General features: G+C 38.6%; 1 protein-coding gene across 1 annotated transcript in view; it reads left to right on the top strand.

Annotated features, from left to right (window-relative positions):
• The window catches only part of ZCCHC4 (zinc finger, CCHC domain containing 4), a 36,601-nt gene extending 11,006 nt beyond the window's left edge, over positions 1 to 25,595 (top strand). Inside the window, exons 6-13 of the mRNA XM_004681366.2 lie at positions 4,758 to 4,830; positions 8,623 to 8,773; positions 10,218 to 10,318; positions 19,146 to 19,267; positions 19,522 to 19,597; positions 21,188 to 21,239; positions 21,732 to 21,876; positions 24,949 to 25,595. Coding sequence (XP_004681423.1) covers positions 4,758 to 4,830; positions 8,623 to 8,773; positions 10,218 to 10,318; positions 19,146 to 19,267; positions 19,522 to 19,597; positions 21,188 to 21,239; positions 21,732 to 21,876; positions 24,949 to 25,084 — 856 coding nt within the window. The 3' untranslated portion in view covers positions 25,085 to 25,595. The remainder of the gene's footprint in view (positions 1 to 4,757; positions 4,831 to 8,622; positions 8,774 to 10,217; positions 10,319 to 19,145; positions 19,268 to 19,521; positions 19,598 to 21,187; positions 21,240 to 21,731; positions 21,877 to 24,948) is intronic.
• The last annotated feature ends 375 nt before the right edge of the window (positions 25,596 to 25,970 follow it).

The raw sequence follows: 25,970 nt of genomic DNA, 5'->3' as shown, positions 1-25,970 counted from the left end.
AGGGTGTCAGATTCTGAGTGGGTCACTTATTGCATGTGTCAATTTAGGAACTTACACTGTGTGAGTCTCAGGTTCTTCATCTGCAAAATGGAAAAATCATAGTTTGTACCTCATTGAACTTGGTAAGCATAAATAAATGAGGTAAAGTACACATAGTGGTTAATAGGATCATGCAGCTTTTCAAAAACAGAATCACTAATTAATGTATCCGTGAGCTTACCACTGTTAAAGTATCTCCATCACCTTCGAAGGAAACTCTGTCCCCATAAGCAGCCTCTTCTCATGTCTTCTCCTGGAGCCCCTGGCCACCACTAGTGTACTTTCAGCGGCTGGATTCACATAGAATCATACAATGTATGGCTTTTAGAGTCTGGATTCTTTTTGCTTATCATAATATTTTCATAGTTCATTCATATTGTAGCATATGTCAGGCCTTCATTCTTTCTTGTGACCGAGTAATATTCTTTTGTATGGATCTGCCAAATTAACTTGTCCACTTAGCTGATCATAGATATTTCAGTTACTTCTTGAGTTACTTCAAATAGCTTTTTGGCTATTTTGAATAGTGCTGTTATGAACATCTGTATACAGATTTTCATGTGCATGTATGTTGTCATGTCTATAGGTATTGTGTTAGCTTGCTAGAACTAGTATAGCAGAATACAATAGACTGGGTGATTTAAAAGACAGGAATTTAGTTGTCTTCCACAAAGTTTCTACACTCAAGTTGCTGGTAGGTTTGGTTTCTTCTGAGCCTCTCAGCTTAGCTTGCAGAAGGCTATCTTCTCGCTGTGTCTTTATGTGGTCTGCCCATCTCTGGTGTCTTCCTTGTATGTCCAATTCTCCTCTTGGAAGGACACCAATCATATCTTTAGGGCCCGTCCTATAGACTTCGTTTTAACTCAGTAGCATCTTTGGAAGCCCTTTTCCAATACAGTCATATTCTGAGGTACGAGGTTAGGGATTTTAGAGATGAATTCTGGAGGAACATAGTTCAACCCATCATAGGTATATGTGTTAGGAGTAGATTTAGGGGGTCATATATAACACTATGTTTAGCTTCTTGAGGAACTATCAAACTGTTTTCTAAAGCCCCATTTTACAATCCCACCAGAATTTATGTGCACTTTGATTTCTCTACATCCTTACCAACACTTATTATTATCTGTTCTTTATCTCATTGTGGCTTTATTTTAAATTTTATTGATGGGTAATGATAATGAGCATCTTTTCATGTGCTTATGGGCCATTTGTCGAACTGTTGGGTGGCATGTATTCGATCCTCTGCCTATTTTTCCAGTGGATTATTTGTCTTTCTATTGTTAAACTAAAAGCATTCTCAATGTATTTTGGGTACTAGATACTAGCAGATACATGGTTTACAAATATTTTCTCCCGATGTGGGTTTTCTTTTCACTTTTGATGAAGTCTAGTTTTTCTCTCTTTTCTTTGGTTACTTGTGTTTGAAGTGTCTTAGGTAAGAAACTATTACCTAATTCAAGGTCATGAATATTTATACCTGTACTTTCTTCTAAGGGTCTTATAATTTTAGCTTTTAACCCATTTTAAGCATATTGTTTAGTAGTGTTAAATCAGCTAGGTACATTCATCAACTCTTCATCTTACCTGATTTACCTTTGATTTGGAAGGTTTATACAGCCCCTTTCTTTTTGGCCTTAGGTGCCATGCCTGGTAGTTTTACTTTAACTGAGCCTATAGTTGAAGTCTCTTTGCCAGAGTAAGGGATACATGTATTTCGTAATAATAGAATACATTGGTATTTTTTTCAGGTCTAAACTTCTCTCTGTGTTGCAAACAGAAGCTAAGTATGTTGTGTTGGGGATATTCTACCTCATTTAGTTTGTTGATACTGTAGTTTGTTAGTTGATCATCTCTGAACAAGGTTAACATTGGATATTAGGAGGGAGCTGGCCGATTGAAGTACATTAGTATGTACTGGCTGGTTCAGATCTCTCACAAGGGCCACAGTTAAATCTGGTCATAATTCCTGTGTCTAAGAATGGCAGGGAGGTGTGGTAGACTTGTCCTATCTCACCTGCTGTTGCCCTCAGCAGTGTATTTCAGTGCAGCTGCCTGTTCTGTTCCCTACTCTGTTTCTGGTGAATCTTCTCACCCCACAACACCTCTGGCCTGTACCCCTGTTCTGTAAACATAAATAAATAAATCTTTAAAAAAAAAGAATGGCAGGGAATAGTTGCTCCCGGCACTTTGACTTTGCTTTATTGCTGTTTCCCCACAGAAGGTCTGTCCAAGGTTGCAGAACCCTGCCTCAACACAGGGGCACTTCCTTTCAGGTTTGAGTTTAACATTTCCTAAGACGGATTTCTAGATGCTCTAATTTTAGCATGAAAGATGTGAGACTATTTAGCAAACTATCATCCAAATAAAGTTATGTCAAAAGGAAAGAAGAGAAATTCTTAGGTTCGTTTCATGAGCTAATTTTATTCAGCTCTTGATTGCATTTCCTGTGTGTAGAGCCTGCTTCACACTTGGTAGCTGACTCCATTTAAGGAGAATGAATGGCCAAATTAAATGAATGTCCTTTTGAGCCGTTTTCAAGAGCCCGTGCTCCTGATTGGTTTTGTTTGTCTTAGTCAATGGAGAGAATAATTCTTTGTGTCCAATTCCATTTTAAGTGGGTAATGTTAAGTGATTTTTCATAATTTAAAATATGAAAAATTATGGTCCCTTGTTTGTATTTGGTGGAAACTTAGAGTCGAAATCCTGGCTTTTTTCTCTCTGGCTCTGCCCCTCTGCTACCTAGGCTATTTTGGACATGTGTGCTGGGCTGAATTTTATGTAAATGAAATTTTCTCTTTTTAATAAAAAATGATTATGCCTCTGTGAAGCAATAAAAAATGGAGAGGGGGCAAAAATATATTTAAAAAGATGCAAGACAGTAAAAAAAACCCAAAAAACAAAAAACTCTTGAATGGCAGGTGACACACTCTGACTAGTAGTGAGGTACATCTGTGTGTACAGCAACTGACCCTGTGTGTGTTGAGTGGGTATATTTATGGTAATTATTTATTTATGGTAATTGATTTTGTCACACAGATTTTGAAATGTTTATCAGATTACAGCATGTAGTGTAAATATTTTTCAATTATCTGAACCTTTGTCTTATTTCTTCACTACAAATTCATATTTTATGAAATCATCAGATGTACTAAGATAATAATATCTTAAATGATGCTGAGGATATTGTACTTAGAGCGGTAACAAGACATTATTCCATCTCCATAGAACAAGAAGAAGTTTATATTATAAGAAGTTTATATTATATAAGTTTATATTATATTATAAGAAGTTTATATTATAGGAGGAGTAATTTTGGTTGGAGATAAACGTATTTCTCCAATGTAGGGACATGAAGACATAAATTTTTCTAGCGGCTGTTTACTAAAATAACGATATCCTAACATTTTTAGCAAAAGCTGTGTAGCTAGGATCCTATTAACCACTTTGTGTGCTTTACCTCATTTATTCTTACCAAGTTCAATGAGGTAAAAAGCTATTTTTTTCCGTTTTGTAGCTGAATAACCTGAGACTCACATAGTTTAATTTACTAAATTCATACATGTAGTTACCCACTCAGAATTTGACAACTGACCGTGTCATTCATGATAGAGCCACTGCTCTTGACCCCAGTGTCAGAAGAAGAAAAACCAGAGTCGCCGGCTGCAGCGACACTCACTGTGGCCCAGGAAGCAGTGAGACCCCATGTGGGGAGCTGAGAGCACAGGGAGACGTGGGCGGTGGGTTGGGCAGCATGCTGGGCGCTCCCCCGAGGAAGCCCTGGCGCAGGGAGGGCCTGATCTCTGTCTCTCCACTGGGCTATGAACTCTGCGGAAAGATGGACTGGCTCGTATGTGAATTGTTCATAGCAAAAGTTGGAAGTCCAAAAATCTCCTTGAAATAACAGAGGTGTCTGTGTCACACAACAATCTCAGGAATCAGCAAGGACATTAGGACCTATATCTAGAAATAGGAATAACAAGGATTAAAGAAAGCCCAGTCTTGAAAGAAATCAAATGGATGCAAATTTAAATCATAATGTGGCTTGAATTTTGCCTGGTAAATTAGCAAAATGTATAAAATGTTAATATCTAAAACTGGTACTCTTGTTCTGCTGATTGCATTTTAAAGTAGCGTGTTAAAAGAATAAGATGTTTCAGCCAGTGAACATTCTTCTCTCTTGGCATTAATTCAGTAAATATGAAATATACTCACTTCATTTTTTTATGTTGAGAAGATGTGTTTTATTGAACTAATCTACAGTAGATAAAAAGTTTGTATTAAGTACTTTTTTTGTTAACTACAGAAGAAAATAATCAACTCTTGAGTAGAAATGTTGATTCAGTATTTAAAAAAAAATTCTTCAAAATATTTAGAGAAGTTTTTTAATTGCCAACCCATTTCTTTGATAATCTATACTGTGATTTTTATATGTAATCTTTGGACTCATAAGGATACATGATGAGTTATAGATGAGTAGTATGTTATAGATGAGTATCCTGTAGTATTGCTACAGTTTCTTTAAAATTGGAAAAATACTTTATTATGTATTCAGTGTACAGATTCCCTCAGATTTGGGGAAAGTATTATTTCAAAAAGTTAAGAAGTGATAAAAGTGATTTGTTAAAAGTGTAATATCATAGTTTTAAAATTGAGTGTATATTTATTTACAGCCCTGCTGGACAGGTAACTCTAGTAATCAACCAATTATTTTACAGGTATTCACAGTTTTATATGGAAGATAGTTTTTGCCATTATAACATGTTTAACCATCACTTCTTTGATGGAAAGGTAAGAATTATTCATTATCTCTTTCTTATGGAAGATGCGTTTGAGAGAACTTCTTTATTTTTCTAGCTCAGATTGTGGCTGTTCCACCATTTATTGACTTTTCCTTTTGTTCATCTAGAAGTAATCATGCAGTTCCTCTTGCAGGACTTCCCCCGCTCTTTGGAGAAGGCCCCCCCTCTTACCCAGACCCACGCGCTCCGGCCTCTCTTCCTGCCCCACCTGCTGCTGGTGCTCAGCGCTCGCGACTTGGTCTCGAGCTGGTCCTGTCTCCAGCCGGGCTGTTGCCAGGCTGCCCCTTCTGCCCTCTGTTCTCTCTTTGCCTCATTAACTTTACCCCAACTTTCAGAGCACTCTTCAAGTCACATTTCCACCTTCCCCTCACTCCCTTACAAAGTCAAGCTCTCCTTTGTAGATTTACAGTATGTTATTAAAAAGGGATTCTGAGGTTAGCTGTTTGTTGTCTGCCACCCTGATAAATGTCATAGCCTGGTTAAAGAGATTGATGATTTTATTAAATCCATCCTTAAAAAATAGGCCGCGCCAAGAGTGAACCCTAATGTAAACTACGGATGATGATGAGGTGTCACTCGGGCTCATCAGGTGTAACAAAGGCCCCACTCTGGTGGGGGTGTTGGCAATGAGGGAGGCAGTCTGTGTGGAGCAGGAGAGTAGTGGGACACCTTTCTCCTTTCTCGGTTGTGCTATGAACCTAAAATGATTCCAAAACGTAGTCTTTAAAAAACAAGGATGGTGGCTTAGAAAAAGCTTTTAATACATGATGCTAAAAATGTCACTCTGGATAACAGCACAGCAGATCTCTTGCAAAACAACCAAGTAACTGCACCTGAAAGATCAGCAAATGTTTGGTTAATGTGAAGACGACGACTTGATAAGCACCCATGCGTGTATGTGTATAGATCAGTTTAAAAAAAAGGATGGCGAGCCATGCTTAATTATATATTGTGCTTTAAAGGTAATAGCTAATGACAGAATGACGGCGAAGCAAGACTGAAAAACTAGTCACTCAGGAAATGAAAACAAATTCAGAATTGTTGGTTGGGGTCGAAAAAGGAGCCTCCTGATTTAGTAAGTATAGTCAGTGATGCTCACCTTCCACCAGAATCAAATTAGCATGGGGATATATATTTTTCAGCCCTGAACGCCATGAAAACCAAATACTGAAATAAATAGCAGTCGGAATCAGACATGTTTCTGTTTCCCAAAGGGCACATGCGGTTGTAATCACTAGGATCTGAGAGCTGATTAGATGAGCGTAGGAAAGTTCACCCTAGAAAACATCACTTCAGTGAAAAATCACTGAATAAGAGATGACGAGGGACTTCTCAGCCAGGACAGTGGCAGAGAGAGAGGAAGGAAGTGTGTTCTGCAGACATTCGCAGATAGAAACAGAAAGACCAGGCAGTGAGTAGGCCGGGGAGAATTCAGAGACAGTGTGGCAGTCTGGCCTGGGTTTGTATTTCATTCTTCATAACAGAGCGGGAGGTTTGGAAGTGGAGTTTGGAAATGTTTGTGGGTCTGGTGGAAGAGTGAGGTGGACAGTCCGGTGCAACTTCTGGATACCGTGGGGCCTTGAGCTGCTAACCAGGGGTGCGGTGGGGCCTGGTGACACCCTAGATGAGGAGGCCACAGATGTGTGATGCTGCCATGGCAGGCCCGGAGTCGGTTGGGCTGTGTCTTTGTTTTTAATACTGTAACATGATTTTGCTTTTTATTTTAAACAATGACAAAAACAAAATCACATTTAACTATCATCTACCAGTTGCCTAGCAATTTCATCTAGCACTTTTTTTTGGAAATCTGCATAACTTGCTGTTGAAAGTTTATAGCAGAGTCTTAGAAGTTCTAGAAGAAAGGTAAAATAAGCCACCAAGGCCGAGCTCCACTTCTTCTTTCCCAGAAGAATACCTTTGTCCAGCTCAGGTTTTCCTTTTTCTACATTTTGGGAGCAGCCTCTAAGTAGCACTGCAACTGTAGGGCTTGATCTATGGAAAACTCTTGCTTTAATGATTCTGCTATCTGTCCCTTTTCTACCTACTTCCTAAGTCAAGGCTTATTTACCATGTATTGTTCAATCACTAAGTGTTGATGTGTCTGCTCAGCCCCCATGAAGGTATGTAGGATGTTCTGGGAATTGAAGCTCAGGACTGCACAGTAACCTGAATTAAAAGGCAGGAGTTCCCCACACAGGGTTTTCTCATAGCAAATAATACAGCCTCTTGGGTTGCAAAGAATGTCATGTGCTAAATGGTAAAAGGGGTTAAAGTTTGTGTAGAGAATCAGCTGTTTTCAATGCCAGCACTTCTTCAAGTCACCAGCCACATGGGTGGTGTAAGCCAGCTCTTGCCAGAGGTAGCCAGTCACATGTGGACCCTTCACAGCTCAATGACATGATGACATCGTGTCATTTTTTATTTTTCATTAAAGATTTATTTTATTTACTTATGCATGTAAGAATTGGGCTATAGGCCAGGGGTACAGGAGGGAGGGTGAGACAGTGGGTGAGACAGGAGAGGTCTGCTGCACCATGTGGGTCACCTCCAGGGCCGGGGATTAAACTCAGGCTGCAGTGGCTGGTAATAGTTTGATAGCGCTGAGATTTAACCGCTACGCCACCAGGGAGGCCTGATGCTATTGATTCTTACTGGAGAGATGATCTTTGATGTTTTGTTTTGAAGTTCAGTAAGGGTTTAGGTATTGTTTATTTGTTAATTTTCTTTTTTATGCTTTTAACTCTAAGGAATTTGAAGGTCTTTCAATAACAGCCTCTGTACTTGAAGTCCTTGTTGGGGTGGCAGGTCAAGGCAGTGCCAGGCAGCTCTTGAAAAGTGATTAACCTTCTTGACATGCCATCCTTTGCCGTCAGGCTGCCAGTAGGAAGTTAATAAAGACTTTTCTAAGAAAAAGGGATTAGGATACAGTAGTTTTTCCTCTCATCTTCTAGATTATCAAAATCAGCAGTAGAAAAGTATGTATTCTATTATAAACATAGATTTATTAACATTTAAAATGCCAGTAAGCTTTAAAATCTGTGTCAGTTTGTGTTTACAGATGAAATATAGAGCTTCGAAACTGATATAGAGTCAGTAGACTAGAGTCTATATTACAGGAGTCTCTTACGACTTCTCCCAAAGCAAAAAAAAATGATAAATACCCTAGACAGTGGTCAATGTTAACTTTGCAGTTATAAAAACACTTCAATCTGTTTGTTGGTTCCATGCCCTGGATAAGCTTTGTTTCCTGTGACTTTTTACTTATTTGCTTAGTGTGCCTGTTCAAATATGTCTGTCATTTACCTGGTACTCAAAAAGCATGTGCACGTTTTACTGGTAACTTGTAGCTGTTATTAAACTGGACTCCTGAGCAGTGGGCAAACCAGGCAGGCAAAAATATGTCTTCTTTGTCTTTGTGTCTCCAGGGGTTAGCACCGACTCAGGTTCTGTTTGTTGAATTGAGTTTAGTGTTTTAGTGTTCACGGGTAATGAGTTTCTCTCTTTTAGGTTGCTAAATTTAGTTTTTTAATTTAACCATTTGAAATGTGTAGTCCTCTGATAGTGATGGCGTTTGAATTTGCAATTTTAAAACCTGCTTATCAAGAACCCAAAGATAAAAATCTTCCTGGAACTGAACGAGAGTAGCTTTAGGATGTCACCGGGGCAGGGGGTGGCAGCATGGGTGAAGGCTCCACGAGTGAGGAGCCTAATGCATTCTCTTCCAAAGGATGAAGGGCCTTCCACTTGTGTTAATTGAGAAATTAACTTTTATTTATTCCAGGCTGCCCTTGATGTATGCAGAACCTTTTTACAGGAAGATAAAGGTGAAGGAGTTATTATGGTGACAGACCCTCCATTTGGTGGCTTGGTTGAACCTCTGGCTGTTACATTCAAGAAGTTAATTGCTATATGGAAGGAAGGTCAAAGACAAGGTGTGTGATCTATTACTTACTGCAGAATAGACATGTATCTATGTGTCTACTTCCTGTCAAATGTTAGCAGAGCTCCGTGAATCAGGGACCTGATAAGATAGACAGGTCGGGGGTTCTTGTCTTTTTTTAAAAAAACAGCTTATTTGATGAGGTGGCCGTTTTCATTATCGTGAGACCCTTTTCATCATCCTAATCTCTGTTTTTTAAAAGACTAATAGATAAACTATTTGTTTCAGATGGGCCAAGGGGACATTATGAAGAGGAACAGTGAGCCGTTGTCACGCTATTCAGCCAGGACTTAGAGTAGCCACTGCGGGCCACGTGCTGTTGGTGCTGGCCACAGAGCAGCGGATGAGACAGCCGTATGTCTCTGTCCTGGATCCTGCCTTCCCTCTCCTAAAGTCTTGTCCAATCTTGTAGGCACCAGCGGCTGACCCGAACCCTAAACTGCCACCCTTTAGCAGGGAAGTCAGCACATGTAGTGGCCTAACAGAGGTGACTGGTGGCACCTGGACACTGGTAGTAGGAGGGCCGGTGACTGGGGTCATTCCTCACTTTAAAGTGCGTTAGGGCTTCCAAGGATTTCCCTGTATAAGTCAGGATAGTCATTTCTTAGTTTCCAGCATTCAAGGTGCTAGATTATTGGCCATTAATTGTGCCAGCCACGTAGTGCGTTTTGGGGACAGCTTCAAACAAAAATTAAAGCATGACTGATAGTTCTAAATAATTCACTTGTTTTTGTTTATTAACTTTGTTTATCAGAGTGTATAAAATTAGTGTGTTGAAGAAGCACTGACGGCTTTGTGAATCATATTCCACTCACCAGCTGTGTGACTTTGAACAAACGACTTAATTAAGGCTGTGCTTTCATTTCCCCATCTGTAAAATGGGGTGATTATTGTGACCCAATGGGTTATTATGAGGACACAATAGAAAAAGCCTTGTGGCCAGCCTGTAATAATAGTTGTATTGACTGCATCTTATCTTAAAAGTTAATTTTGCTAAGACTGTTCTTAAGAATCTTCCATGATTTAGCTTGCATCACCTCTGGAGTGGAGATGGGCGATGCTGGAGCGAGGACTGAGACGCCCGGCCTCAGCCTCCTCGCCCAGGACCCCTCGGTCCCATTGTGATCCACCTCTGCTGCTGCTTTTTTATTTCCCACTTTTTTGCAGACTGTCTTTGCCTTTTCCTAGACCAAAGTGGCAATCACGTAAGAATTACTTTTACATAGGCTTCGTAGCAGTGTCGGGGCATGATGGGAAGCTTGCGCTGATTAGGGAGAAGGTCCAGTTGCAAGTGGCACTTTGGCAACATTCTCTCCTTAGGTAACTACAGTGGCTTGAACAATTGCAGTTACTGCTGCTGCCACAAGTTTTTGAGTTTTTATTTTTCTTTTTTCTCAGCTTCTTATTTTCTCTTTTTCTTTATTTGTATTCACTAGATGACAACCCCAAGGAACTACCAATTTTCTGGATTTTCCCCTACTTTTTTGAATCCCGAATTTGTCAATTTTTTCCAAGCTTCTGCATGTTGGATTACCAGGTAGCGTAAATATTCCTTTTTCTGACATTGTTGGGAATAGATATTCTACTTAAATAAATGTTCTGTTAAAACTATTGATTTTTAGTAAAGGAAAAAAATACTATATTAAGCATTGGAATTACACTACGTTGCTTAGCTCATGGATTCCCGAATATCTCCAATCCCTCAAATACTTGTTAAAAAGATAGAGTTTGGGGAATGAAATAAAACTACTAAATCAGGGTCTTCCCTGTGGCATAGTGGGTTACAGCACAGCACTACAGCACAGCACTTTAGCATGAGTTTGATCCCTGCCCCAGAGGTGACCACATGGCGCGGCAGACCTCTCCTGACCCACCCACTGCTCCCCTCAGCAGTGTACTTGTCAGTCGGCCTGTTCTGCTCCCCACTCTGTCTCTGGTGAATCCTCTCACTGCCCCTGCACCTCTGGCCCGTACCCCAGCTCTGTGTAGATGAATAAATAAATCTTAAAAAAAAAAACTATTAAATCAAAATCAAGGACAAAACCTCAAAAAATATTTTACCAGGCTCCCCAGGTGATTCTGAGGTGCTGCTCAGTTTGAGAACAGGACCTCATCTTCCATTATCCCAGAGGCCTTCATGGCACCCAGGTCCTCATGATGAGCCTCAGCTTTCTCTGTTCAGAGACTGTGGGCGTGATCACTCTGTGGTGGCTGGGATGCCACCTACACGTCACAGTGTCACTCGGGATGCCAAGAGCTCTCAGCAGAGCAGTGCTTAGGGCCACAGTGTCAGAGAAGCAGGGATGCTGAGGCTGTGAGCGGCACATGCGGACTCAGGACAGCACTGTTGAGACGCCTCCACCCTCTGCAGGTGGGAACCTGCCTAACTAAGCATTGAGCCAGTGGCTGTGCCAACCACCTCCCCGGGCTCCTTCTGCTTTAATGTCTACTCTCCTGTCTTCACTTCCTTGGTTTCTGGAATGCTCCCCATTGTCACCATCACTGTATGTGATCACCAGTTGGGCTCTGCATCCTGTTTTGCAAAGCCATTTTTCTGTTTGAGTTTTCTAATCACTTGACCAGCCTCTGATAAACTAGGATAACATGGAAAAATTATATGAATAAAGTGGGAGTGTTTATGTTAGTGTTATTCAGTAAGTATCTAAAAGGTGAATGCAACCTCTGCGTTCAACGAGGAGAGAATAATGACGAATGGTCATAGAAACTCGGGGAGCTGAGTTTCTAGAACTAGGGAAGCTTTCCCTAGTTGTTGGGGCTAGATCTTGCTTCTGGTTCTTTCCAATATTGAAGGCATTTGCTATTATGAAAACCATTTAGAAACTCCGGAAGAAACAGTGGTACCAAAAGTGAAGGGACAGGCCCAACTGTGACTCGACTCCAAACAGCAAATAGAATTTTAAAGTGTTCACTTCCAGCCTTTTAAAAAACACTTTTACATATTTGTAATCATAGCAGATGGATTTGAATTCTGCTTTCTTCTCTGTGTCTTATGTAAGTGTGCATTTTTCACAGCAGTTACATAACTTTTATGCTTTTACTAACTTTTAAATTCTTAAGCAGTTTGTGTGATCATTTGTCATCATTCTCCCCTCTTTGAACTTCGGTTGCAATCACCATTTAGGTGTTTACAAAATAACACTAACATGAACACTCCCACTTTATTCATACAATTTTTCTGTGTTTTCTATAACTTCTTTAAAATGAAATTTCAAAGCCACAAGAGAATTTTTTTTTAAAGATTTTATTTATTTTTTCATATAGAACTGGGGTACAGGCCAGAGATGCGGAGGGTGAGAGGATTCACCAGAGACAGAGTGGGGAGCAGAACAGGCAGATCGATGAAGTACAATGCTGAGGGGAGCAGCGGGCGGGTCAGGAGAGGTCTGCCACGCCATGTGGACTCCTCCTGGGCAGGCGGGAATCGAACTCATGCGGGAGTGGCTTAAAGTAAGCTTTGTAGTGCAGTGCTTTGACCCACTGCGTCACCAGGGAGGGCCGCCACAAGAGAATTTTAAAAACTTTTGTTATCAAGTACAATGGACATATTTGTGGCTTTTGAATCATATCAACAGATTCTTTTGAAGAAGTGTGTAGCACATACCACTTTAACCCTGATTTTTTGAGCTCTGCTTTTGGCAGAACCCACATTATAGATCTTCTCAAAACTAGTTTACTTTCCTGTTTAGAGCAGCCAGTTTTCTGTTTCTTGTTTGAGGGATGTTTTGAGTAATAACATCTGTAATGCACAGATAGCTGACCATACCCTAAGGATGTTAAACTAAGTAAATCAATTCTGCTTTCCAAGAGTACCTGATGCCTTTGACAGTGAGCAGTCATCTGGAATAATGCTTGGCCTGTAGCAGGTGCCCTATGCAGGTTTAATGAATAAGTTGAATAAGAAAGCATGAACGCAGGAGTCAAAAAGGAACTGAGTTTTAATCCTGGTTCTGCCACTTACTAGCTAGCCCTAACATTTTATGTGAAGCTCACCTTAGCTGTTAAATATGCCTAGTAATCTGCTACAGATGTCCAGTGTCCTTTTCTGGGAAATGCAAATCAAAACAACTGTTATTAAAGACACAAGAAATAAGGGTTGGTGAGAATGAGATCATTGGACACTGTTGGGAATCTAAATTAGTGCAGCCACTATGTAAAACAGTATGAAAGCTCCTCAAAAAAATTAAAATTGAACTTGTCTATTATCCAGCATTTCCAATTTTACCTACTTACCTGAAGATGACAAAAACTATGTATATGTACCTTCATGTTGATTGCAGTGGCATTCCCTGAATAGCCAGCAATTCTAACAAAAAAAGGACCAGTGGTATCATACTCCCAGACTTCAAACTATACTACAAAGCTATGTTCATCAAAATAGTATAGTACTGGAATAAAAATCACACAGACCAATGGAATAGAATAGAGTTCCCAGACATAAACCCACACATCCTTTCTTGTGAAAGGAATCAAGAATACAAGTGGAGAGTTTGTTCAACAAGTGGAGTTGGGGAAATTAGAAACATGAAAAAGAATGCAACTAGATCACATCACACACCTCACATAAAAATAATCTCCAAATAGATAAAAGACTTGGATATAAGACCCTAAAGTATAAAATACATTGAAGAAAAAAGAAAAGAGGCAAAGTACAACATTAGCTTCTGTGATGTCTTTGTGAATTCATCACCAAGAACAAGAAAAAAACAAAACTAAATAGAAACAAATGGGACTACATCAAAGTAAAAAACTTCTTTATAGCAGAAGAAACTATCATTAAAACAAAAAGACACTCTACTGAATAGGAAAAAATATTTGCATGCCATACATCTGACAAGGGGCTGATATCCACGATCTTTAAAGAACTCAAAGTAGGCTGAAGAACTGACAACTTCTCCAAAGAAAACATACATGAAATATGAAATAGGCACATGAAAAAAATCCTTATCATCACTTACCAATTAGGGAAATGCAAATCAAAACCATAGTGAGATGAGATACTACCTCATAGTATGAGAATGGCTGTCACCTAAAAGAATAGAAACAAGTATTGGTAAGGTCATGAAAAAAGAGAAACTCTTACTATGGTGAGAATGTAGACTGGCCCAGCCCCTATGGGAAACAATAAGATTTCTGAAAATATTAAAAATAGATCCATCTATATTATCTAGCTAGTTCACCCCTCGATGTCTACCTGAAGAATGCAAAAAAACACTAATTCAAAGGAGTAGATGCAGTGCTATGTTCATTACAACATTACTTACAATAACCAAGTTATGAAAACAGCCTAAGTGCCCAAGTACAAAATGAGTAGATTAGGAAGAGAAGGTGTGTGTTTATGTGTGTATTCACACACAAAAAAGTGTATAAAAAGGATGAAATCTTTATTTGCAAAATCATGGATAGAACTGAAGACTGGAGAGGATTATACTAAGTAAAATAGTCAGAAGAAGAAAGACAAATACTGGATTGTTTCTCTAATATTGGACTAGAGAGAAACAAAGAGTCAAACAAAGGTGAATCAATAAAAAATCCTAGAAATCTAATTGAGGCTTCTGGGCGCAGGGGAAGGAAAAGCAGGGGAGACAACATGATGGGCTACTATGGAGAACTATGGGCACTTTAGCTTTAGGTGTGGTGAGGTGACATGCATCTGAAGATGTGTGATCTTATGCCTCTGAATCACATACAATGCTGTAAACTAATGTAACCTCAGTCAAAAAAAAATTGGTATATGTTATACAGTGGAATATTATTCAGCCATCAAAAGGAACAAAATATTGCCATTGTGGGAACATGACTGTATCTTGAGGGCAATATGTCCAGTGAAAACAAAGCAAGACAAATATTGCATACTATCAATTATATGTGGAATCTAAAAAAATAATAAAACAAGCTCATAAATTTGAGAAAAAATTGTTGGTTGGCAGAGATGGAACATTGAGGAATGAGAAATTAGTGAAGGAAGTCATAAGAGGAAAAAACAATACAGGTTTTGAGCCTGATTACCGTGGAAATTGTATGTATTTGGACTTACACTCAAAGGATTATATGTGATAATACATTAAAAGGCTTAATGTGACCAGTGGCATACACAGATATAGAGTAATCAACATTGTGATACTATCACTTTTGTCATCCTGTTATCTCAGGGTGGAGGTAAAACTCTTCTTCAGCTTCCTTTATTGGCACAGAATCAGAGACATTAAAATTGTAAAGCACACAAACACACAAATAATTTAAAAATAAAATTGTAAAGCACAGGGACTCTCAGAAAAATGTTCATCCACATTCTGGGAGGAGTTTTTACGGTGGGTGAAAGTTTGAAATGGTGAAGAGGCAATGGATTTGTCGTAAATCAAATTTGTCATACCTCCCCCTTGATGGATTTTCTAATTTGTTGTCTTTTTAAATTACTGTGGATTTATTATTATCCTTCTTAAATTTGTTGTCTTTTTAAATTACTGTGGATTTATTATTATCCTTCTTAAACCTTTCGCTTGCTTTCTTTTGTTTCTTTGACCTCACTTTGGGGTAGTTTTTCCTTTTATATTATCTTTATCAAATGACACATGGATGAAAACGTTTGAAAGTCTCTCCTTCACAGCTCTTTCCCAACAGATCTTGATTAGGCCTTCTTGCTGACATTGCCTAAGATGATTATATAAGGCCCCAAACCACAATGCAATGAAAGACCTAAAATCACTAAATCTCTCTCTCTCTTTTAAATACTTTCAGGTAAGAGCAAGGCAGAAATGCTGCAAATCTTCATGAAGTATAAATCATGTAGTCTCTTTAGTAATTTAAAGCACTTGATGAGGACAGAATAAAATAGTTATCAAAGACTAGCAAACCAAGGGTCTTATTAAGGACAGATTAGAAAGGAAGGATATGATAATGAAAAGAAATTCTGATTTAGAGTTAGAAGTCCTAGACCTGCCTTTTAGAAGCCATTTAATCGTGGGGGAAGTCACTTTATCTTTCCAAGTCTCTGTTTCCTTGCCTATAAAATAAAATGATTGAGCCAGAAAAGCGATGACAGGTAAGTTTTACTTTTAATGCTAAGCCTGATAAATTGGTAGTAACTTTCTGAAGAATTTGTTGAGAATACAGACTCAGTGGCACAGTAGCATGATTGATTAGTGATGTCTGCTTCTGGGGTAGTGGGCGGGGGGAAGGGACTGGCTGTTGCTGCGTTTAGGTCTCCTATTTACCTTGTCTGAGCTGGGCCACCTCACACCCCTTCCACGTTAAACATGCTGTGTGATCTCTTGTTTTCTCCTGTCTGGGTTGTTAGGAGTAAAGCTTTTTGCCTTTTTTGAAGTTATTTTTTAAAAAATCATCTTGTATAGAAAGTTGTGGGGTTTTTGAGGCTTATTTCTGGTTCAGAAATGAAGCTATTTTAACGGAAATCCCTGAGACATTACTGCTAATATCAAGATGGCAATTGAAATTCTTGATGCCCACCGTGTAATAAACATAAGATACCTAACAGACTTGGAGTATCAGGGGGAATCACTCACACACGCACGCATGCGTGCACACACACACACACATTGAAAGTAAGAGGTTAGATGGGATGGGCATAAGACTGTATGACTCTTTGATCTTATACTTGTTGATATAGTTTGGTTAACGGAGCCAAAGAGTTCATTTTGCTTCTTTTGAATAAACTGAAATTAAACAGAGCACAATCCTGTTATAAAAATACAAGTACTCTGTTTTATTTAATCTTTGTTTCCCAGTATGATGCCTGAAACATAGTAGGTGCAAAATACATGTTTGATGCCTTGAATGTCTTGGTTCCCATATAACTAGTTTCAATCTCGTGGTACAGAAGAAATTTGTGTGTAGATAAAATTAAAAGTTAGGGATTGCAGAGATTTTGAGCTTTCCCTCATTTCTATACAGTACTTCATCACATTAATCAGTTCCATGGGAGAAATTTTCTATTTGAAAATGCCTCTCATCATCATTGTGAGTGAAATGTCAGAGATAATGATGGGAAAATGGTGTATCAGTTCTACCACCAGCGATACGCAATTTGCAAAATTGTGTTTGCTTTACAGCACTTCCATAGGAGGTTTATTTGTGTGGAGGAAGCTATGAAATATGGATGTATGTTAGAGGTACATTAATTTACCCTAGCAGCATGCATTTTACATACCATATGTTTATAGTTAATTAGCACAACAAACCCACATTTAAAAATAATAATAATCTCAATTAGGTTATGCAAAATCAAGCAATCAACCACCTTCCTGACACATACATTCTCTGACTCCTTGGGTAACCATAAAGAAATTGTTCTTTTTTTTTTCCTCCTCTCTTCCATCTGCTATCATTTTGCATGGAATATTCCATTTGCTAGAAATCTTTCCGAAGATACTTTTTTTCCAACATTTAAAAATCTTCGTAAGATTCTCTTGGGAAGAATTTTTTTCTTATGACACTCATAAATGTTCAAAGCAGCTTTGTTGAATTTAATAAGGCGCCGTATATTTATTGAGTACGTAGAAGAGTGCGTTAGGGAAAAATTCTGAATTTAAATCATTTTAAAAGAAAACTACTTACAGTACTATTTTAAGGTGATTTTGAAATGAAATCTACTTTTGTGCCTTAGCCTCTAATAGGTAACATATATTCATACAATTTTAAAAGTTAGAAAGAAACCTAGAAGTAACCTAGGCAAACTTCCCACTGTAATAATCCTCTCACTAAATTTATGACAAGCAGTCATTGAACCTCACTTGAATGCATTCAGTGAACAAGTCCTACAGCCTTACAAGGCAACTCAATTTATTTAATAGCTCTAATCGTTAGAAAATTTTCTCATATTGAGGTAAAATACTCCCTATTAACATCTAACCATTGGTCCTACTTTTGTTCTCCAAAGCAATAAAGGATAAGTCTAGTTTCTATTCTGCATGACACCCCTTCAGTTATAAGATACTTCACTGTTCCTCCAAGCCTTCTCTGTGGTGAATAAACAGCCTCAGTATGTTAAACTGTAAATCCTGTTCATTGCCATTTCTTCAGTAGAAGTGAACTGGGCTTACCCGTGTCACTCTTAAAATAGAGTGGCAGAGTGCAGGGCTTCAGGTGTGCCCCAGCAATGGTCTTCTCGCTAGGATGCTGCACCTGAGTGTGGGCCATCGTTGAGCCCACACCAGCTGTCACTCTGACACTACACTCACCTTCACGGTCAGCTGGACCCCTGAGGCTTTGGCTGCTTGCCCTTATTTAGCTGGATCTTCTCATCGTGTACCTGTTTTATCTCCCCACTGAAGGAGCTTGTTCGTCAGTCCTCCTAAATTGGTGCCCACCAGTCTGGGAGTCATTGGTTGGGCTTTAGAGCTCAGGACTTGCTCATTCAAAACCTCTCTGCCCATTGTCATCAATTCTACGTTGTTGTGATTTGCTCATAAATAACTAGCCTGCAAGACACTACTGTTGTCATTTGTTAAGTAGATTATCTACTTGTCAAATAGAAAATCTACTTTAGATTTTCATTGAAAACCTAAACAGTTCACCATAACTCATTTGGGAGTTGAAGTTTTCCTGTATTGACCTCACAGAAACTGCATGGTATTCTTGTGGGTAATCTATAGCAGAGGTGCTCCAGGTAATCTGCTGAAACTGTGAGTTGAGTTAGGAATCCCGCGGAGAGGTGAATGTTCGAAACCTTCTTTGTGGACACAACTCCCATCGTGACTGTTTTCATCTCTGTCCTAAGCAGCCCCTGCTCTCAGTATTTGACATACAGCAGCTCTTTAAACCTTCATTGCAGCTCCGTAACTTCCCTTCGCAGGTGAACTTTGTCTGCGATCACATAGCCATGTAAGCCAGTGTCTGGCTCCCAACCCTACACGCTGCCAGACTGGGAATGGATTCTAGGGCAAGAGTGAGTAGTGGAGGCCTCGCAGGCTGGAGTCAGACTTGAATAGGAAGTGACGTGTAGCAAATTTCACACAATGAAAGCTGTGCACATCTCCTGTAGTTTGACTTTTGAGTATCAAAACCTAATTCTGAGCTCCATAAAGTTCTCTGTTGTAAAATCAGTTGTATTAGATTGTATTGGCTAAAAGACTAGAGCTGTTCTCTCAATAATAAGCAATATGAGTTTGTCCTAACAAATTTTACCCTTTTTAGCATGAAATTTCACGGCCATACATGCCTCTCCAAGACTGTTGATGAATAAGTAAACTCTTACTTTTAGTCTTTTCTTACGGAAGACCTTCATTTAACTCATCTCTGGGCGCCAACTTATTCATTTATTGTATAAAGAACATTAATGAATGATCCTTTGAGTAACTTTATTTTTAAATTAAAAAAAAAATTTCTAGGTAGATTATGAGAACCACACACTTTATAAACATGGGAAGACAGGCCGGAAACAGTCTCCTGTGCGTATTTTCACGAACATTCCACCCAGCAAAATAATCCTCCCAGTTGAAGAAGGGTACAGGTAAGATCATTGTGAGGTCTCAAAAAACTTACGGGACTGAATGTGAAGTTTCATATACTCCACATTGAAATGCCTTAATACCGACTCGTATGGTTCTCCTATTTTAAAATCCCTCCATAATTCTTTATGAATTGAATTCAGATTATACCCCATTTGGCTGAGGAGTACCTTAGAAACTTTTGTCTACTGTCTTAGAGCTTTTGTCTGCTATGATTCTTGCTCAGACCAGGTCCCTGTTTCTCTTTCCTTGTTAGGTTTTGCCCTCTGTGTCAAAGATACGTTTCTCTAGAGAACCAACACTGTGAGCACTGTAATTCCTGCACATCCAAGGTACAGGTTTCTTTAGAATGTATTTTTATGTAAATGCATTAGTTTTATTTTAACTTAGTAGTTTCATTACTTTTGCTTAATATTGACTTACCAGAATTTGAACTAATGTATTCTTTTATTAATTTTACCACAGTATGATATTTAATCTCTAATTATAAAGTACAAGATTTTAAAAATACTTAGTTGCCTTCATCATCATTAACAACTCATGAATTCATTGTGCACTTTTTATGTGCTAAAATTCTTTCCTAAGAGATGTAGATGGTGAACTCATCAACATCTCACAGAACAGCCCTGGAGGGTAGGTGTTCTGCACTTTTACAGGTAGCAGAGGGCTGGAAGTGACATTGTGCCTGTAACTTTCTCAGGGAGATGGGAAGGTCCTAAAATCGCCCTTTGTTATGATCAGTGATGTTTAATTTCTGAAATCGCAAGATTTTCTCCTGGGAAAAGACTGTCTTTTTTCTTATGACTATTGTAAGGTGTATTTTTTCATAAGTTTGTAGAAACTGGTTTTCACTTGTTTTTAACTGTGGTAACACATAGTTAATTTCAAATCACTTAGAAATTATCTTCTTTTAAAAAAAAATTATTTTGCAATCATAGAAAGCCCCCCAAAAGGAAAACCAGACTAATTGTCAGAAAAGCCATAAGACGTTTTTGCTTGAAAAACACAGGAAAAAATACATCGTGACTTTTCCTGTGTATACACAGGTGGTAAAAATAAACAATAGGGTCCTCCCTGGTAGCGCAGCGGGTTAAAGCACTGCACTGAGAAGCTAAAAAGCCACTTCCGCATGAGTTCAATTCCCGCCTGCCCCAGAGGAGACCACATGGCTGGCAGACCTCTCCTGGCCCGCCCGCTGCTCCCCTCAGCAGTGTACTTCGTTGATCTACCTGTTCTGCTCCCCACTCTGTCTCTGGTGAAGCCTCTCACCACCCCTGAGCCTCTGGCCTGTACCCCAGTTCTGTATGTACAAATAAATAAATCTTTAAAAAAAAAAATAAAATAAACAATAGAAAGAAGTGAGCACCACAGAGACCTGGGAGGGAGGAGTGTTGTTGGGAGCCCATGCTGATAGTGTTCTGACATTTCACCTGTTGGAGGTCATCCATTTATAGTATTCATTAAATCGGACGTTTATGTTCTATGTCTAGTTATGTTTTATTTCACGGTGTCAAAATTACCCAATCAGTAACCTATAATCTCTTTCTAAATTACATAAAGTTTTTAAATATGGATTTTACTAAGGATTGTGCCAGACAGCCACATAAAAATTATGAATCATTAATTCTCCTGAAATTTTCATCGCACCCTCTTTGTGTGGATTATGTTGCTTGAACTGGGGTGGACGTTCAGACATAAATCCCTAGTTTTGCCGTTACGGAAATTGGGACCCATCAAGGAGGCATTTGAGTTGAGTGGAGAAATGCATAAATTAAAATCAAAGTATTTAATTGTGAAGCCTGGGAAAGTGAGAAGTAAGGAATGAATAATTTACACAGATTTTAATAAGACATTTTAATTTTTAATTGTGGAACTTGATTTTCAGTGACAAATTAAACATAATTTAAACATTGTTTTTGCAGGATGGCAGGAAATGGAGCCATTGCTTTCTTTGCCACAAGTGTGTGAAACCTTGTAAGTATTTAGAATTAATATTGGAGATTCTGTGAAAACATTTGGATCGTATAAATAGCATTTTTACTTCATTTCTGTTATAAAAGAAAAACATTAATATAGACACCTGCATTAATTTACTTGCTTTTAAATTTTTTCAACAACCAAGTTATACACTTTCCTACATAGAAACTTGACTGAGTTTCATGCCTGTTTCAGTGAGGCATTTGATTTGACACATTTGAGTGGGCTCCTGTCACAGAGCCAGCAACTGTTACGTTGGGGCTTTTGGCTCTTGACTCCTTGGAGAAGGGTTGAATTTGTTGTCCTGGATTAGCTGGTTTATAGAGGATCCCAACAGCCTCTGACCCTTGGTCTCTTCAGCCAGATTATAACCAGCTATGCAAACCCGCACTAGTTGACGTAAGTACCTGACTTCCCGATCATAAAGGTCAAGCAAGTGAAAACTCATATTAAATGAACTTCTTCTAAAACTCATCTCTTATTTTTTAGCATGGATCCACTGCAGCATTTGCAATCAGTGTGCTCTTCCAGATCATTCTTGCAAAGGCCCGAAGGATGGCTGCTTTATTTGTGGTGAATTAGACCATAAACGTAGCTCGTGTCCTAACATCTCTACAACTAAGAGAGTTAACAAGTTAGTTGAATTTTTTTTACTTATTAGAACAAGATTTTTTCGTGTGTGATTTGTACGGAACAGTCCCCGAAAGTATGCAATAGTGAGAAGATTCAGAAATAGAAAGTTAATTGTTGCTCTCACTGGTAAGTGTTGTTGGCCATAGGTGGTGGGAGGGAGGATGCAAAGGTGAATTGGAAAACTTAAATTTTACAAGACATGAAAAATACTTAGACAGTTAATAGTTAAATATTCAAAATTTATTTTCATTTTTCTGATTATTTTGTTTGCTCCCACCAGTACTAGGTACTGGCTATACCTTGGAGCAACAGCGGAGTCCCATGGAAAAAAGCACCGCGATTCAGCTGTGTAGACTTTAATAAGCACACGTTTTAGAACTAAAGGGAGGCTAAGGTGTTGATTCCTCTTGTTTTTGCTGATATGAAAATCAGATAGCTAAGTTTAACATTAAAATTTAGATCAAGATAAACATTTTGAGCTCCTATAATATGATTTGTGATGGGGAAACATCCATTACCTCGTGACTCAGTAACCATTTATGATTGTATCCTTCTGTTCCATTTGCTTATTTTTATTTTTTGCTCAGTGGAAATTACTTTTTTCCCATTAAGGTTTAGTCATTTAAATTCGGCCTACAATATTTAAACTGCCTCTACCACTACTTTTTACTAAATGCGGTTTTAATAAGTGGTTTTACTGATTGATTGAGGGTGAGGTACAGTTTTAAAATTAAAGAGATGTCTTGAATAATCACATAAACATTTTTCCTTGGAATTCAAAAATAGAATACAGCCTAATAAACTATTAGTCTGGGACTGTTTCATCACTCACACTATAATTCTAGGTGCATACGAGTTATAACGTGCTCAGCCTTGTGATTCCATAAACTTAGGATACATGGAAACTGAATTTGAGTTGTGGTAATCTATTGTGGGCTCTTCACTGGTTCTTAAATAGCCCTAGCCAGTCTTTGTAGTGGTAAAATACTGTTTCCACCAAGGGTCAACCTGTAGTGTCTCTCAGTTTTAGATTTTTATTAAGTTTAATTCAGGAGCAGATTTTTTAGGAGGTGGCATACGTGATAATTTTTAAGTAGTGTTACTTTCGCCCAGAGGATACTTCTAAAGTCCTGTTGTTATTTTCAGGTAGCACTTTCAGAGAATCTTATAATGAAATTGACAAGGCAGCTTTTTTATTTATAATAGTAAATAACTTTAATAGCCTTTTTAGCATACATGAAATCTTTTTTATAGCTATCTTATTTTTTTCTTAGGATTAATTTTCCTTTGGCTGTGACTGGAATGATGCTGGCTCCCTCTTGTGGTTAAAGTTTATTTCATCAGTTACACAAATATGTACAGTTTAGAGGACAAATACTAGGTCAATTTAATTTTAAGACAAAACTAAAACAATTGATTTATACTCAATTAGTTTATCATAGTTGAAAGACTTTCTCGCAGGAAAGTTTTGTTTATTCATCTTTACAAGTGAGTTTTGTTACTCAAAAAAGTGTGTTTTCCTTGTTTTTTTTTTTTTTTTTTTTTTTTTTTTTACTGTATCCTTTGTTGGCATCTCATGTACTCATCCTATGAGTAGAGAACCCAAAAGAAATCTGTGTTATTTTGGTGTACAGGCATGAACTAACTCATTGTCTTTGCCACCAAGAGATTACACTTAATTTATCAGGACATTATTCTACTTACAAAAAATGTCCAGAGGGAAAGGAGACTTATATAACATGCACAAACAAGATGACTTCAGATGACTGCCTTGTTTTATGTTCAACTGCCAGGATATCCCAGCCCTTAGTGCAAAATCTAAATTTAGAAAAATGTAAGTTGGCAAGCAAAAATAGTCCTGTGGCGCTAATAATAATAGCCAGTATTGATTTAGTGATTAGACACCAGCCTTTTATACATCCGAGCATTTTTATATTGCTGAGTATATAGTGTCAAGGTGATTCAGAGCATAGGTTCTGGAGCAAGCTGATTTTGCTCCTTTTTCACTCCATGATTTTATAACCTCAGTTTCTTTCCCTAAAAGAAATTGGGGTGCAGGAGAAGGAAAGGACATCTGCCTTGTCCCACTGTATTTCCCAGCATTTTAAATTCAAAGATGATACCCATTCATTTCTGCATTGCCAACTCATAATGTATTTGCTGAATGAATTACAATTCGGATGGGGGGGTGCTACATAGTGTTTGTGATACTCTTTTCCTGGGTGTTAGTCCTGGGATGATGAAGAAGGAGCTTTTCCTAGGACAGCAGCACCTCACACATGGTATTGCTGGGGCCATGGGAAGTCTGCCCTTTATCCTTCAGTTCCTGATACGATAAATGGCCTGATTCTGCTAGCTTGGACAAGGTGGAGGAGTAGACGGGTAACCTTTCTCCCCTGTGGATTACCTTAGTTCAGAGAGCAGCAGAAGCAAAGGACCTGTGTTTTCTGGTGTGGATTAGTGTTTTTGAAGGGTGAGTTCCAACTTGCTCCTTTTGAAGATCATCTTGAAGAAGACAGGCATCACAAAATGCGGGCCTCCCAGAAGGCCTGGTCGGGGCTTTTGGATCTGCTGAGTGTTAAGGCTTGTAAAATGCGACTCTTTAAGTGCTCTCAGTTTTTCCCATTGTGCATTTTTCTACTGCTGTTAACAGCCAGATATTTCAGGAAAACTGTATTTCAGGGATTTGGAGATTGAAGTGCTGAGTTGAGCAGTATAGATATACCAAAATAAAATAATAATAATAATAATAAAACAAAAAAACACCAACAAAAAAACTCTTCAAACTCATCGGCTTGGCTGTTTACCTCTGGGGCATGTGTGTCCCAAATAGTGTTCTAAATCTGTAGTTACCATCTTTCAAAAGAAATTTCTTTTCTCAAATATTTTGCTTGGTCAGGCCTCTGACTATCTCCTTGTTATTATGGTTAGGATTCTGAGGATTTATGCTTCTAATACAGCAAATTCTTTCCCTTCTGTTTTCTTATTTGGTGAGCTAGTTAATTAAACTTCAGCATAATTACATAATTCACTGTGCTCATTCTACAAAATAATTTAGCACCTTGTTTTTCAGAGCTGCCAGAAAGCAGAAGCAAAGAAAAAGTAATAAGATGAAAATGGAGACTACTAAAGGACAATCCATGAATCATACATCTGCTACAAGGAAAAAGAAAAGGCGAGAAAGAGCCCATCAATATCTTTGCTCTTAAATGTCCAGTGACTTGAGAATAAGAAAGATTTATCGTACAACCTTTGATGCCATTTTCTGAAAGTGCCACACTGGACTTAAATTCTGTGGCTTTCAAAGGAATGCACCTCTCTAAGCTAGGAAATAGGCGGGTGGTATTTTCTGGCATAAAGATGATGCTGTGGCAGCCTCTCTGGAGGCCTGGAGACTCCCTCCTTCCCTCGGCTGGTTTGCCGGTGCTCTCTGGGTGCCTTTCCCCTTTCTTTAATTCTCTTCCAGGCATCGACTTTAGGCTCTTTTATCTGAAAAATGGGCATACTGATTCTTCAGCAGAAAGTGTCATAGGAAAGTGAAAGTGAAAACCTGAGGTTTTGTTTCTGTGAAATGTGGAGTGTAAGAGTGTGTTACATTTGATAATTGTTACAAGTTAAATATTAAAATATTGTTCAGTAGCTCAGACTTTACCTGTAAAGAGAAATGCTTAATACAGCTATTTTTTAGCCAGAATCTGAAGATGATGGAATTTTGACAAAGGGAGACTAAAAATATAAAGGTTATAATTACATTATTAAATATTTATTTTTCAGGTACTGTTTTGCAGTTGTTCTTTGGTATATAATCACTTAACTGTTTGTTGACCAAATGGGGGTATTTAGAATTATATTTTCATAGTCAGCTCAGTGTCTTTTAACCTAGTCAGTCAGTTTCTTCGCAGAAGGCAGTAGAGTCTGGTGACTGAACGCTTCCTGGCCACATGTACCTGGCTCTAGAGTGCCCTGTTTCTCATCGTTCCGAGGGGGATGGTCATAGCCAGTCAGGCTTGGATTCGTGATTAAGTGAAACGAGACGCGTCTGTCTGGAGCTCACTTCCGTGACCAGTGAGCCGTGTTGACCAAGGCCCGCAGGTG

The sequence above is a fragment of the Condylura cristata genome, unplaced genomic scaffold, assembly GCF_000260355.1.
Source record: "Condylura cristata isolate star-nosed mole 26May11 unplaced genomic scaffold, ConCri1.0 scaffold00012, whole genome shotgun sequence".
Taxonomy (NCBI): Eukaryota; Metazoa; Chordata; class Mammalia; order Eulipotyphla; family Talpidae; genus Condylura; species Condylura cristata.
Note: the sequence above shows the minus strand (reverse complement) of the source record. Positions and strands in the feature narration are given on the sequence as shown.